Genomic DNA, 15972 nt, shown 5'->3' with positions numbered 1-15972 from the left:
AGTAAATGGCCACTAAACGCAAGGCGAATGGATGCTTATTGAAATTTGCAGAGTCCCTTTGAAGCCTCCCGGCTTTCCTTCCAGCACGTTCCCCGCATCTTAGGCTTCGGGAATATAGCCGGGACACAGGAAGGATCGGAAATGCCATGTAATCGGGAACAGCGATATTCGACGTTGCGTATTCCGTTTACACCCTTCCGGAGGGTCGGAAGGGGATTTGCCGTTTGTCTTGTTGGCGAGATCCGTGCTGGGATTGAAGATGACGTCGCTGAGATGCGAAGGTCTCCCCCCTTCACTTCAGCACCCGTTTATATTAGTTTGGAAGACGGCTCGATGCTAAGGCGTGGAAATGGATGTTTTTGGTCTTGATTCCGGTTTCAGGGGTGTTAACGAATGCTGTAATCCCCTGGCTGAAGAGGAAGCGCAAATGACGAAGGAGATTGTCTCAATTTCACTGTCGCGACCCGTTCACAAGTGTTTGCATTGTTAATACTAATTCCCAACGTACTTAGGACTGCGCAATTACTCCCAACGAGTAAGGAGGCCCGCAGTTACCCTGTAGATGTATTTTTCGATTTTGTAATGACCTTTCAGAAGTATCAACAACGTATTTGATTACCTTTGTGCTGTTGTGTAATGTAACAGTGCCTAAGAAATATTTAGTTTAAACTGGACCTTTAACCACCGACATGCATAGTGTAATGATTTTTTTAAATTTCCATGGACCAGCTCATATTCCAATCTTGTAAAATTGTCTGCTTCCTTGCGACTCTTCCACTGGGTTGCGGTTAAATGATGATTCGAAAACCATCATGCCTGGGGATAATTAGATATTAAAAGCCTTTCCCTCCAAGACTGGTCAGTGAAAACTTCCACGAAGACTGTGTCTCCGGAAGCCTTTGCCCTACACGTAGACCGTGTCTCCGGAAGCCTTTGCCCTACACGTAGACCGTGTCTCCGGAAGCCTTTGCCCTACACGTCACCTGTGTCTCCGGAAGTCCTTGCCCTACACGTCACCTGTGTCTCCGGAAGTCCTTGCCCTACACGTCACCTGTGTCTCCGGAAGTCCTTGCCCTACACGTCACCTGTGTCTCCGGAAGTCCTTGCCCTACACGTCACCTGTGTCTCCGGAAGTCCTTGCCCTACACGTCACCTGTGTCTTCGGAAGTCCTTGCCCTACACGTCACCTGTGTCTTCGGAAGTCCTTGCCCTACACGTCACCTGTGTCTCCGGAAGTCCTTGCCCTACACGTCACCTGTGTCTTCGGAAGTCCTTGCCCTACACGTCACCTGTGTCTTCGGAAGTCCTTGCCCTACACGTCACCTGTGTCTTCGGAAGTCCTTGCCCTACACGTCACCTGTGTCTTCGGAAGTCCTTGCCCTACACGTCACCTGTGTCTTCGGAAGTCCTTGCCCTACACGTCACCTGTGTCTTCGGAAGTCCTTGCCCTACACGTCACCTGTGTCTTCGGAAGTCCTTGCCCTACACGTCACCTGTGTCTTCGGAAGTCCTTGCCCTACACGTAGACTGTGGTTCCGGAAATCCTAGATCTATACGTAGACTGTGGCTTCGAAACCTTTGTTCGTTTGGAACATGAACTACTGTATGTGTTCCTGTAGATTATTATTAGTATTTTGACTTTAAATTCTCACTTTATTTTATTACTTGTCTGAAATTATTTCCTTGATTTGATCTGGCGTTCCGTTCAAGTACATTGTATTTATGTGGAAGTTATTTATTTTATTGTGCATATTTTGAAAATATATTTCGTTTGGATGCAGGCCACAATTACAGATCAGAACCAAGAGCAACGTGAATCAGTTCCTCAACTCTTCTAAGGAAAAACATTGATGGGAAGGGGTATTCTCCGTGTTAAAAAAAGGCTATTTTTATTTTGTTCGTTGTAAATATTTTTATTACTCCCTCGCTGCAAATGATTTTACTCGTAACGTTCTTCTTCTTCGCTTCTCCATCTTAACCATTCTTCGACAACCACCAACACTTACACTTGCGTTTCCCCGGCAGGCGTATTAATCTATAAAACAAAGTTCAAAAGCCATTTTTGTGGGAGACCTAAAAGACGTTGTAACAATAACGCCAAGCAAAAATAAAGTTTAAAACGGTTTCCTGATGCCTCTCCTTCCCTCACCCTTCCACCTGTTTTCTCCCCGGCTCTTTCTCATCTCCTGCGAATAATAAAACCGCCATAATTTCGTAAGTAGCCCAGGCGAAAGGCTTTTTCATTACACGGTATTTTGGGTTGCTAAGGCGAAGAGGATTTTTGTTTTGTTTTGTTTTTATTGTCTAAGTGTGACTGTTTTGAAAATCTCAGCTCATCTTCTTTTCTCTCTCTTCTCTCCCGACGCTCTAGGTAAGTGAGACGGGTTCCCGCCATCACTGTGGCAGGAGGAGTATCCCAGAGGTAAAGTACATGTCTGACTTAATCGCTAAGATGGTCTTGCGCATGTATATTGATGACTTAGAGTGTAGAGATATGTAAATGTTCTGTTCCCCGATTGTTCTAGCAGAAAACGTTTACGGACATACAGGAAATTCACGTGAGCATACTCTATCTCCGAAGTCTCTGGCATGAGATTTACTTTTTGATTCTCCCTTTGTGTGTGTTTCATCTAATCATCGTTCATCCTCGTCGTCGCAATTAGCCTAAGAGGCACACACAAGACAGTATCGAACTACCACTATGCATAAATTGGTGAACGATTATGGATCAAATACAATTTCAAACGTCTGCGTCTGTTTTCTTGCTGGCACTAGGTTGAGTACCTTCCTATGAATTGTATCCAGAGCTTCGTGAGTAACTTATTTCATATATTTTGCGTCGTCTCTACCGGTAAATAACTCATGTGTCTGGATAGGTAATGATTCCAGAACCCTTTGCCTCGCTGATTGTGGTTCGGAAAAGTTTTGACTACAATTGTATCGTCTTGTATTGAATCTTTCACGGAAGGTGATGTTGCATATATTTTTAGGTGTTTGTAGTATTTGTGAAACATTTGTGCAACACTTTCGCTTTACATCGTTGGAATTGCAGTCATCGTTAGATCTCCTACAATCTGCGTTGAATCCTCATTGTTTCCAATTATTTTTCATCCCCTAATTTTCATTGTTCCCAAAACTCCCTATTCATCCAGACTTTCTGGTGCAAGAGGCCACTGAATGGCTGCCTTAAGATTTAGATGGACCACATTTTCAAAGAAAATGTATATATTCATCATTACGTATATACTTTCATTTGACTTTTATCGGGAAATTTGACAGCGTAGGCCTCCTGATTTGGATGGGCCATGGTCCACTCTGGCCCACGCTACTGTATACACCTCTCGGTCCTGGTTTTCCTCTGATCTCTGAGACTCCAATCTGAACTCTGGTTGACGCCTTACAAACAGTTTTACCACCTAGAGAGCCTGTCATTGACCGAACTGTCCATATTTCACTTAGCATAAAGGCTCGCATGCTCTTGGATGCTTTATCGGTAGTCCTCATTGCGACCGCTGCTAGCCCACCATGTCAATTGAAACCTAATTGTTAATGAAGGGGGAAAAATTGAAAGGTTCATGTAACATTCCATTTTCCCACCCAACGGTCAGGGAGAAAAATAATTGAAAGCGCCGTTTTTAATTGTTCTTTCACCGCGTGCATTATGGGTTGAGCAAAAGCAAAACGTTCGGAACTTGTAACATGTCATGTTTGTCGCGTTCGGTCCATGCTAATGACAGGTTCCAACCTTTCCGAGGCAAGCAGGCTGTCGTTGCGTGTGCATAAGTTCTCTCCTCTTCCTGTCCGCCCCTTTCCACGCCAGCACATGGGGACCTTCTCCTCCCCTCTTCCTTATACTTTCGTGTACCGCCACCTCCTGTCAACCTGGAGTCTCATGCTGGCATTTTATCCAGGGTACATTCGCTCGCCTGAGGTATGCGACAATGGACATGCGATGTGGTGGCTAAACATATAATTTCTTCAATGCCTTTTCCCTACGTGCATGCACACACCAAACCACACACACACCGGTCAGGACTTCTCGCACTCCGGGCAAAACGTGTAGTGTCTGCAAGTATGATTTAAGTGCACACGCTATAATGCCCCTCTATGTCCCTCCTTTCATTTCTATCCATCTCTTCTCATAACTTTTAAAACTTATTGCAAATGCTGTAAATCGGAGTTGACAGATCGACATCAGTGCATCAATCTGTCTCTTGTTAGGATTTACAACCCTTCAGTTACATCCTGCATAGCTTTTCTATTTCCAGACCTATATCTCCATTCTTGGCTCTCAACTATCTTTGATGTTGTCAATCGAATCAATCTAATATCTTCTGCATAGCTTTCCTATTCGTAGGACGCCTCCCTCCCCAATTCATTTCTCTTGTCTTCTTGAAATCTTCAATATTATCAATCCATCTCTTAAGTCGTGTTTTCCATTCACCCACTCTTATTTTCTAAATATTATTTGTTGTCGTCTGTTGTTAGGTTTTCCAATCCTTCTTTTGGCTTCAACCTTTCTTCGGTCTCTCCAGATTTCTTTCCCATTAGTTTGCTCTCATATAATCTAAACCTTCGATATTGTCAACCATGTTCTCTTAGGTCTTGCAAATCGTTCTGCTTAACTGCTACTCTATCCCAAATTTTGTTTTCCATTCACCCATTCATATTTTTAAATCTTGATGTTGTCAATAGATATTTCAGTAGGTCTTCCAACCTCTTTTCTATCTTCTACATTTCTCATGTACCCTTCTCGATTTTCACATCTCAGTCTTCTATGGTGCTAAACCACAGTTCTCCCAAGTCCAATCTCGGAAAAAAAAATCTTCGTCAGGTTGCTAGAAGTTAACGATTAATTAAGTGTTGCCAGCTTAACACTGTTGTATTCAGTTCAAACCCATGATTGTCTTCTTTTTTCAGCCATCGGGGTCTACGTACAAGGTGAGAGACGGGAGGCAACATTTTTTTTATTTCTGGCAACGCTACGATTATTGTGCTAAGGCAGGTTGGCAACATTAAGTTGTTGCTTCTGATACTGGAAATGGTGCAGACAGTTTTGTTCTCTCACTTACATCGGTCTAAACCATTTATAAGTAACTGAAGACTCGTGGTCCACTGCTGCCCTTTTCTATTAAGTCAGTCCAGTCCATCAATTACCATTGCTCCTTCGATATGTATCGAGTTCATTACCTGACACACTCTGTAGCAAGATTTCCTGTTTTATGCAATATCGACGAAAAGGTCTCGCTTTGTTGGGTTAGAAACAGTGCCTCGGTACGCTGGCTCGAAGATTTGTCGTGCGACCGGGCGTGTATTAGGCTGCACGCACTACTATGCACGTCTCAATATGAATGCGTGTTCGCTTTGATGGTGACCGTTGTGGGAGGGAGGAGGGCTAGTGCTGCGTGAATGTTCATGTTGTTGTTTTGTGTACCACGTATCTTAATAATGAAAGTTGAATGAGCGCACAAATTGCACACGATCGAAAATACTAATGATAAGACAACGAACGACATGAGCATTTCAGCACTTTCATATAAATTGCTTGATTTTGCGTTCTTTACATATGGCTATACTTTGCTTTTATGGGTTGCACACGTTCTAATTTAAGGATTGTGGATCTTTAGAGTTGCAACTATTGCAAGTATTTACAATCTGTCATTTTTAGTAATTTGTTTGTTCAGTTTTAGACTCTATATATCTATTTCACCCCTGCTTTCCTGAATTCTCCCTGATTTTTATACTTTGTGCACCGTTTCTGGAAGATTCCTCTCAATACTAAACTCAGCTTTTCTCCTAACAACTTCTTCCTTTCATTTTTTTCTCATTCCAGTCATCCTTTGTGGTTTATTGTATAGCATAAAGCCTACCTCCGTGGCATAGCGCGCTACCCAGGCCTGCGTGTTCTTTGTGAGCATCCCTTCATCATCCTCATCTTCACGATTATCCAAAAGTATCAGAAAGCTTACGAATACCGCTAAGAGCTCCGAAACCACGACTATCGAGTTCGAATCCTTAGTATCATATGGAATTTTCTACGTGATTATTCTTGCATTCATTATATCGATTCAACGTTCATCCACACATTTTTCTCTCGAACTTGTTTCTGTTGACTTTGCAGATATGTCTCGTGCCTCCTCCTCATCTTCATTTTCCTTGTTCACTCCTAACTTCTTTTGTTCTTTCTTCCACTTCTTTTCCACGTTCTTGTCAGATCTCTTCCACATGTTTTAGCTACAGTTCTGTTCACAACGAGATTCCGGACTTCCCCTTATCTATACATTTATGTTTTTTATTTTTATCCTCAATGTTCGCCATAATTGTACCAGCCTTTATTTTATTCTACTTGTATTGTCGAGAACTCGTGCTGGGCTCGTCTGCTTATTTTTGTTTTCGTACCCATTCTCTTTCTTGTTTTGTTCTTTATATCGTCTCTTCGGTGCACGCAGAGAGGAACTCTTTTCTATATTAACGTAATTGTTTCACCTTTGTTTTTCGTCCACGTTCCTCTTTACTTTTCTCTTTGGAATATACTCAACAAAGGGGAAATGTAAGTGAGGAGAGGCGCAAAAACATAATCAAGACAAGAGGAGGTGGGAAGACAGAGGACGACCATGTGAGTAGGCAGGAAGTTGTGTGTGTGTGTGTGTAGGGCTGACTATGAAAGGGTGCGGAAAGGGGAAGGGGGTCTTTTTTATGAAATGGAAGGCGACGTGTCCACCTGGCACTCTCCGAACCATCAAGGGGGACAGGGGGGAGAGGCCCCGCTGTAATTAATTTTCGAAAACCGGTTGTCATTAGCAGAGGGAACTGACAACTGCTCTCTTCTTTATCCACCCCCCCCCCCTTTCACGGCATTCTTATTCTTCAGAGCCTCGGTTATGAAGTCAAGTTCATCTTTTTTTTTCCATTGCGATCCCACCTTGCTCCTCACTTCTCTTTGAAAGCTGTTCGTATTATCTTCAGTGTACCGTAATCTCCTTTTGTACATCTTCGGACAGATAATGTGCTTGATCTCCGAAGCAAGAAATTATCATCCTTCTCTGTGCTTGTTTATATATTTGCTTGGGTTTTATACTAACGTAAAAGTATATAGCAAGTGCGAATACTAGTTTCACAAGCGTTCACATTTACTCGCATGTTCAGTGCAGCCAGATGTAAAGTTGCATCGCCTGTACTCACTCCAGTGTCGTCAGAGGGCTCAAGTATGGGAATGGCTAATGACAAGAGTATATTTCTCCCTGTTCCTTTGTACCTTTCTTTCTCCCTCTACATCTCTTTATCATGTCTTGTCCGTTTCTATTTCCCTCCTATTTGTCTCTTTCTTACAGTTTCCTTCTTTCTATCTTTTTCCTTCTCCATCTGCCTTTATTTTCTATCAATTGCTCTCTCTCTCTCTCTTTATTACCATCTCTTTCATCCTCTTTCTCCATGTCACCATGTGTGATTTTTCCTCAATATATGATCTTCAAAATTTTTGATAGATATGTGAGTGAACACAAAGTGGCCTCTCACACACGCCTCTGACTTGCCGATCTTTTTCTTGGTACTAATGTACAAAAATGTGTAGTAGTATTGTTATGAAAGTTTTCTGAGCTCAGAGAAAATCAGTGTCCTACGATCAAGAACAATTTACTTTTTCTCGGGACTGTACGTTCGAAGACGTTAAGCAAGCTGGGGCTACCTTTACTGTGAGTCTTTCGATATTAATTAGGGAATCGATATCAATTAGGGAATCGAATGGATCGATCGAGATGGTGAATGTAGATTTATTTTCATCTTGTTAGTGACAGCTAAGTGATTCCTTGTGATTACACCGTCCCGTGATGGCAAGGCTCCAGATATTCTCGAATTCATCACCCAAGAATGTCTCCAGGCAACCCACCCCTTAACGAGAGGCTGGTCGATTTCCAGAGCCTCTTGTACAGGGACATAGACGAAAAAAACCACCTGGGATCGCTTACCTACTTTCCCTGAAATTGAAACTTGATCTCTCTCTCTTTCTATCGTGTGTGTGTGAGGGTGTGTGTATGTGTGATGTGTATATGTGTGAAATAAAAGTTGATGACTTGTATGTTTGTCCGTGCACGTCGGCCATCAAATTTGCGTTTGTTGTATTCCAGCATTATATCCACCAGGGCCATAAATTGATCGTAATATTAAGAATGTGTATATCTTGAATGATTATGAACGGATGTTACCATCTGAAACTGCGGATCATGGCGCTTTCATAAGTGCTATATTAATGGCTGTAAAATCGCACATAACTTTCGCTCAAAAACACACACACTTAAATTCGCATAATTCATCACCGTTCAGTATAACAAGCGAATAGCATTTGCCCAGTGGTGTTGACGGCAATGAAAAGTTTGGCGATTTTGCATTAACATAATGCTTGTTGGAAATTTTGTTGTTCCCGACCCCCGGATAGCCCTTTTTCACTATCGTATGTTGAATTCTTTAAAATTACAAAACAATTAGATCTATTTTCTCCTAGAACATTCACATTTATAATGGAAATTAGAGAGTAGAGTATGCGCGTCCGTAGAAACGAATTCGGGAGAGGTTCTCGAAAGCTAACATGACTTAGGAAACATAACAATTGTATCATTCGTAATAATGATAAAACTTAGGAAGTGATAAGGGTCTTCCTGAGAGCTCGTTGATTTGGTGTCAAGTAATGTATTTGGTGTCTGCACCGTTTGCACTACATTCTGGAGCGGTGCAATGTGGGGTGTATGACCACGTGGTGCGTGCTAGCTAATGAAATGAACGTTTAAAGCAACAGACAGGCATTTGTTGAATCTTCTGAACTTTAATGCTTCTATTCGTCTATTTATTTGAACGTCATTTCCTTGCATCAGCCTGGCATCGGGATACACCTTCACTACAACCAATTACAGTGTCAAGAACTGCAGCGAACAAGACGGGACTACTGAGATACGCTCTGGATCAAATAATAAGACACGTTCGACGAAAACTAGTCCATAAAATGGAGCAACACACACACAAGCTATTCCTACAACACAAAACCTGCACTGCTCATAACTCGACAACTTTTGGACACCTTCCACTGGAATGTCGTTGCTCTGAATTTCTACTGTTCACCGCCAGGAGCATAGTACGCGTACAAATGCACTGAATCCGCCCCATGTACCAGTAGAATGGGGTCCACTTCCCACTTGAATTCCGATTTTTATGTGGTACTCCGTCAGAACGTGTTTATGAAATCGGTGACGAGGTAAAAGTTGACCTTCATACACCGGTCTTCCGCGGACAGTGGCGGGTAGGGGAACACTATATGTGTATATTGTGTTGTGTGTATATTGTAACGATAACCTTCATATATTCGATGCACGGATATATTTCGTGCAGGTTTAAACCTAATAGCTATGCAAAGAGGAGCGACATCTATATCAGATCATTATTCATCCTTATGATGTGACGGGAGGGGGAGCCATGGAAGACAGCTAAATGAACTAACAGTCATGGGGCCTCCCCGATGGCATAGTGGTAATTTCGTTACGTTGTAATCAACGGGTCCCGGGTTCGATACCCAGTGAAGTCATATAGTGGTTCGGATTTCACTTTAAACTGTAGGTCTAGTCCCGATTAGCCTATTTGTGCATAAAGTGCATTTTAAGCAGCAACTCAACGACAGTAAAAGTCATGGCTTTTTGATAGAGTGGTACAGGTTTCCATCTTCATTGGAACTTGGAAGCACATCACGCAGTGGTTCGGATCCCACTTTAATCTGTTGGTCCAGCCCCTAACAAAAACAAAATTCGGCCTCCCAGATAGCGTCGTCGCCTTGTAATCAAGGGGTCCCGGGTTCGATACCCGGTGGAGGCACATAGTGGTTAGGATCCCACTTTAAACTGTAGGTCCAGTCCCGATTAGCCTCACTGTGCACAAAGTGGACTTTTAAAACACCAAAATCAACCAAAAACTAAATTCATACGGATGTCTGTAGCTCTCTGCCGGTGTGGGCAACTGATCGATATCATCTCATGGTCCCGGGTTCGTTTAACTGCGATAGTATAATTTAATGTTACACGATCCCACTTTAGGGTCACCAAGTAACAACATAACGTACACGTTCATAAAATAGACCAAAACTTTACGCAATGTGTACTAAATCCGTGGTTCGAATGGGGACTTGCTTTTGGGGCGAGCGTTCCGGCCTCCAAAGAAGTTTCGTCACTTTAGACTCATAAATCTAGTCGAAATAGTTTCATTACGTGAGGTTGTAATCATAGCTCCAGCCTTGTTGTCGAACTAAGAATTGAAACTCTGAATCTTGAGCGAGAATCATCGGAGGTTTGCCCAACAGTGGAGCATTGTTGCTAGAACTAATGGGGAAAAGTTGAAGTACAACATCCCTATTGTCGCAAGTATTTAAACAAGCACAGTGTTCATTTGCTGGTCTCCTCGTCCTTTTGGTTGCAAACACCACCGTGGGTGTGCGCCCAAGGACTGTATGTGGCGTGCGTGTGTGTGTAGGAGTCGACAAATTGGGTCGGGCTGACCGGGGAGCTGGTGGACAGAAGTGAAGCCGTTCGCTCAAGGAATTTGAGCGGGAGAAGGGAAGAAGAAATAGTATAAAAAAAGAAAGAAGAAGGAGCAGAAAAAGAGAATGGCAGAAGGGGGAGGAGAGGAAAGAGAAAAGGCCTTCTTGTGTTATGAAACTACGTGACTTGCAAGCTAATTCCCGGCTTTTTGAGTCCGCTGCATGAGTTCGACGGCGGAGTGGACAAGCGATGTGGAGAGAGAGGGTGGCTTCTTGGAGGTGACTGAAGAGTAACACTGAAGATGATGAACCCTCCCATCTTCTTTTGCGTTTACGGCATTAGTTTCCTTGCGGTCAGTGGCGGACCGAGGAATGACATTTGGAGGGGCGAACTTTAGGCGAGTCTAGTCTTCGTGGATGTTAACAAAGGCACGTGATTTGCGAGTTTACGGATTGGTTAATTCTTAACTCGGCTTGTCTATATATATATATATACAGGGTGGCCAAACTAAAAGAGGCCCCATAAACAACATACAGACAATTCACTCATTTATTGTATATACAGAATACAGACTTGAAAAGTATTATTATGAAACACAACGTACTCAACATTCATTAGGTCAATAGTTTACAGGAGGTGCTGACAATGTTCACCAGGAACCTCGATACACAACTCAGCACGTCTCAACATGTTTCTGGAAACTTTTGCCAAATTCATTTGGTGTGATTTCCGCAATCGCATTGCGAATGTTTGTTTTCAACGCTTCAATTGTAAGCGGGTTGTTACTGTAGACCTTACACTTTAAATTACCCCACAAATGAAAATCACAGGTCGACAGATCGGGCGATCTTGGAGGCCATAAACCTGCGGAAACTGTACGTTCTTCTTAGAAAGCTTCATGGACGTATGACATTGAAAACCGTGAAGTATGCGCCGTAGCGCCATCTTGCTGGAAAAACACATACTCTCGTTCTTCAGCCGTTAGCTGCGCTATGAATGGTTGCAACAATTCCGTTAGATACACTTGCCAGTTCAGTGTTGTGAAAGAAAATGGGACCTACAATCCTTTGGCCTGATACAGCACACCAAACGCTTACTTTCAAATCATACAGAGGCACCTTAAAGTGTTCCCTAGTATTGTCTGTTGACCAATAGCGTGTGTTTTGAGAGTTCACGTACCCGGTAAGGTGAAACCATGATTCGTCTGAGTGGAAGTAAAGATGAGGATCCAGATAACCATCAGCAACATTCGTGAGTAACCATTCGCAATAGTGTTGTCGTTGTCCGTAATTCGTAGGTTTTAATGCTTGCATCACTCTTACATTGTATGGTCGCATATGTAACTGCTGCAACATGTTCTGGCATGACGTTCGTTTGATGTTTAGTTGGGAGGAGATACGTCTAGTTGATTTCCATAGCCTCGTGAACACGTTCAGTATTGTCCGGCGAACAAACTGTCTCTACACGGTTACCTTTGGCGTTAGCGACGGAACCTGTTGCTCTAAATTTCGTGATCAATTTCTGCACAACACTTTTTGCAGGAGCTGCTGTCTCTTGATATTTTATCGTGCACCTTTCATTTACAGTTTTAAACGATTTACATCCGAAGAACGTTTCAACAATGAACTCTCTTTGTTCGATCGATAAAGGCATTCTGCAGCACTTCACAACACGCTTCAAACCGACTACTGAAAACGCAGCACTGATCACTCAATCGCTGCTCGACATCACGTGACCCCATCGAGCGCCGCCCTAGCGGTAAGAAATAACAACACGTCATTACACAACGTGCGAAAAAAAATCTTGTAACAAAAATGCAGCTCTTACTTGCTTAATGTTCTTTTTATATCACGTATAACAAGGGGCCTCTTTTATCTTGGCCACTCTGTATATTGTTGGTAGGTCCCTACATCGTCACTGTAGCAGCTTAGTTTAATTGTAGGCACTATATGTATCGAGCAAAAGCTAATGACATTTCTCAATGTTACGTTCTTTTGTTTGCGCTTCATTTTTACGGTGGACGAAGTTTAGTTACTATCCTATCCTACATTTACATTATTTTATGCCAGTTTGCATTACAGATAAGGCAAGACATACGTAAGTACTAAGGCAGGCCACAAGAAAAGCCACTGCAGGCAGTAGTTCGGGCAGGCCGGTTTTATATGAACACTGTATAATATCGCCTACTTTCGTGACGGAGTGGTCATCGTAACACGTTGTGACACCTGGTTCGAATGTGGTCGAGGCAGCGATTTATCGACACACCCCACCCTATGGAAAAATCTGGATAAACCCCTGGGTGAAGGCATGGACAGTCACTGTGCTTGTCTGTCATCATTTTCATATATTCAAGTTTGGTTTTAAGTTCATGCTCAGATAGACTAACCTAACCAGAACTAGATCTACAGTTTGAAGTGGGAAGTTTACAGTGTACATCCATCGGGCGTCGAAACATTACCACGTCGCCAACGGCGGAGTCCTTTTCATCTGAGAAAATGAAAGCCCTGGGTTTGAATCCAAGATAAGGCACTGATGTTAATTATTTTTATGATTTTACTGTAATTGGTCCAATTCTCGATATACACCTATTTTTTTTCAAATATAAAATAAAGCAAGGAATTAATTTTTGAGAATTATATCGTTACACTGTTAATCTTGGAAAATCTGAAAGAGAAAAACGCGCACAGAACAATAGTCACCAATAATATTATGTATGTTGGATGTGGCAAACGCTTCGTTTGGTCAGTTGAATGCCTCTTTCACCCCCCCCCCCCCCCCCACCGATTCGAACCTGCATCCGTCGTTCATCATCTTATTCTTCAAAATTATTCGGGCAGTATGTTTGGTCAGAGCACCTGTTTTAGTTCCCTCTGAATTACCCATTGCTGAGGGATCTTACGCGCTAAAGTGTATCCCAGAAACTCAATACACAGCTCCAAAATTTTCATATTTCCATCATGACTTTAGCATTGCCGAATGCATGTAGCATATCGTGTGGCTCTCGAGAGAAATTTCAGTTGCGTTAAACGTCCAAAGTGGATAAGCAAAACCGTCAGTGCTTAGTTGGACCTTAGAAATGGCCTCCGCGAATACCAACGAAGTTCACCCTCACCGTGAGTAGACTTGTGGAATAACAAAAATGTCCCGAGGGAGCGGGAGGGTGAGCAGATATTAAATCCACTCCGGGCGGTGCCTCTTGGGACTGTGGAAAGACCATCTCTGATAAGAGAGACTGACTGACCATCGCCTCCGAGAAAGAACTGCGTGGGTTTGCCAATTGTGCACAAGTGCTACATGGGAGGCTGTAGGCTTTGTTGCACGGAGCTTCTTCCTTCACGCCCTTCTGCGATAGCTGCTCGTGGAAGTTTTTCTTTAAATGACCTCGTTTTTGAGCAGGAATTTATCGCAAATTTTACATCTGTGGGGTGTAAAATGCCTGAAGGACCTTTGAGAGGATTTTAAAGGGGGTGTGTCAGGGGTGTGTGGATAAATCACTGTTTTAGAGTAATTATCACAGTACCAATCCAGTAACGGTGCCAGGATGGAGAAATTTTCATAGGGTGGAGGAGGACAGTCACATTTAATATACATCTAAATAGCATATAAACATGCATATTTGGGCCAAAATATCATTTATCTAGTTTTGGTTGCCGGATGGTACAGACAGGTCGACCTCCCAAGTGCCACGCCTCCTTTGGCGTAAGGAAGATCATCTTCGCCAAGAAAGAGGAAATAAATAATGTAAGGAGTTCATAGGAATGGGACTTGTACACGATTACTGGACAACGTCATTTTCCAGCAAGACTGTTCACCGGATTCTGAAACACCCTCAACAACACAGAACTTTGTCCACTTGGCCTCAGGGGGCGACGAAATATTTTCCCTTCTACCCCTTCCTCTCTCTCTTTGTTTCTCAATCTTCCTTTCTCTTTCCTACCCCGTTTCTCTATCCCTTCTTTCCGTGTCTTACTTCATATATTTGTCTCTCTCCTTTTCTCCATAATATTCTTTCTTTTTCTCTACACATTTACTCTCCCCTCCTCTCTATTTCTTTGGTGCTCTATCCCTTTTTTCGTGCTGTTTATATCTTCTTCCTCTCTCTATCTTTATTACTCTGTCTTTGTGTATGATTGTTGCTCTACTATAAGTGATTTGATTTCTGGCGCATAGTTATTGAGATGGGCTGAGGGTGGGCTAGAGCCCACACACGCTCCTTCCGGTTGCAATTGCAACGCCTGTGGAAAGCAGGGAAGCAAGGGCGCGCAGTTCCTACCTATGCTTTCGGAGTGATGCTCAAAAGTCTATCCAAGCCACAGCATAAGACGATAGGACGAGATACAACGCGCTTGTATTTCCCGCATGACCAGAGGGGAAACGTTGTTTGTGCGTGTCAACTGAAGACCTGTAATGGGGAAAAATAACCTAGGCGGGCCCCTTCCATTACGAAGTAAACATTAATACGGAACGAGTCTTAAGAGGCTGTTGTGTGCTTAGGTCTCTCGCTGGGGCTAATGAAAGTTACAAGTGTGTTACTCGGGGATCCCTTTGGTCTGTTCCATCCGTGCCACTGGCTGGGAGACCTCCCACATGTAGAGTTCTCCTGCCTTCGGGCCACTCGAACCACACGTATGCCTACGACCTTGCCCTTATGTGCCCGTCAGTGCATTCCTGCTATTACGAGTAGCTGTGTCCTCTCATATAAAGCCCCCTTCCTTCAAATTGTGTCCCCTGTTGATGGCCAGAGAGACGGGCGACTATATTCAAGCGCCTTTCTAATTTTGGCTCCTGAGACTAAGGGATAAGAGGGGCGTTAACAACGTTCTCTCGTGGGTGTGGATGATCCTCTTGTGATGCTACGAACCCTCGAGAAACTTGAATTTTCTCAATGTGCTGCGTATAGTCGCATGTGATGGAATAATTGTGCATTTAAACAAAATATATGACCTAATCAGGAAGGTCCAATTGGTACATCTGAATAAGCCGTGGTGTAAAGGGAAATTTTGAAAACGATGCATTCCAGACGAGTCTCATTGCGACAAATCTCGAAGCATCTGATCTCATTCTCGTGTCGTTTTAAGGAAAGGCAGTCTCGATCTCGACTTAGCTCGGTACTATTATTGCAAACTGCAAGTTCGAATCCGTGCTTCTCTTCTTTCGAAGCTGGACTAAGCTGGGAAAAGGTATCTACTTATCTTGCCTATGCTGCACGCCGGGTTCGATTCCCAATTAAAACCTCAGGACGAATAGGAAGAGTCCACGTGACTCCAAAAGTTCCGGATTCGAATCCCAGACGGGGCATAGGTTTCATTGTATTTATCCTTTAGTCTGTTCATAATGGATCATCGTCGCGATTATCCTAAAGAGGCAGAAAAGTGACGTAAAAATAAGGAGAAGTACATCGCAGCGATTGTTTTTATTAGTGTATTTCGTGCGCAAGAGCAACATCAACCGACACATCTGT

The 15972-nt window shown here is 43.1% G+C and overlaps 1 protein-coding gene across 12 annotated transcripts in view; it reads left to right on the top strand.

The window, feature by feature from the left end:
* The window catches only part of hth (Meis homeobox homothorax), a 493174-nt gene that overhangs the window by 250906 nt on the left and 226296 nt on the right, over window positions 1-15972 (top strand). For 8 of the 12 annotated variants that reach the window (XM_083118885.1, XM_083118892.1, XM_083118883.1 and 5 more), the window contains one exon: window positions 2363-2371. The exons of the other annotated variants lie outside the window; for them this stretch is intronic. In XM_083118885.1, coding sequence (XP_082975011.1) covers window positions 2363-2371 — 9 coding nt within the window. The remainder of the gene's footprint in view (window positions 1-2362; window positions 2372-15972) is intronic. 12 annotated transcript variants of the gene reach the window in all.

Source organism: Lepisma saccharinum, chromosome 3 (assembly GCF_977018435.1).
Source record: "Lepisma saccharinum chromosome 3, izLepSacc3.1, whole genome shotgun sequence".
Lineage (NCBI taxonomy): Eukaryota > Metazoa > Arthropoda > Insecta > Zygentoma > Lepismatidae > Lepisma > Lepisma saccharinum.
Note: the sequence above shows the minus strand (reverse complement) of the source record. Positions and strands in the feature narration are given on the sequence as shown.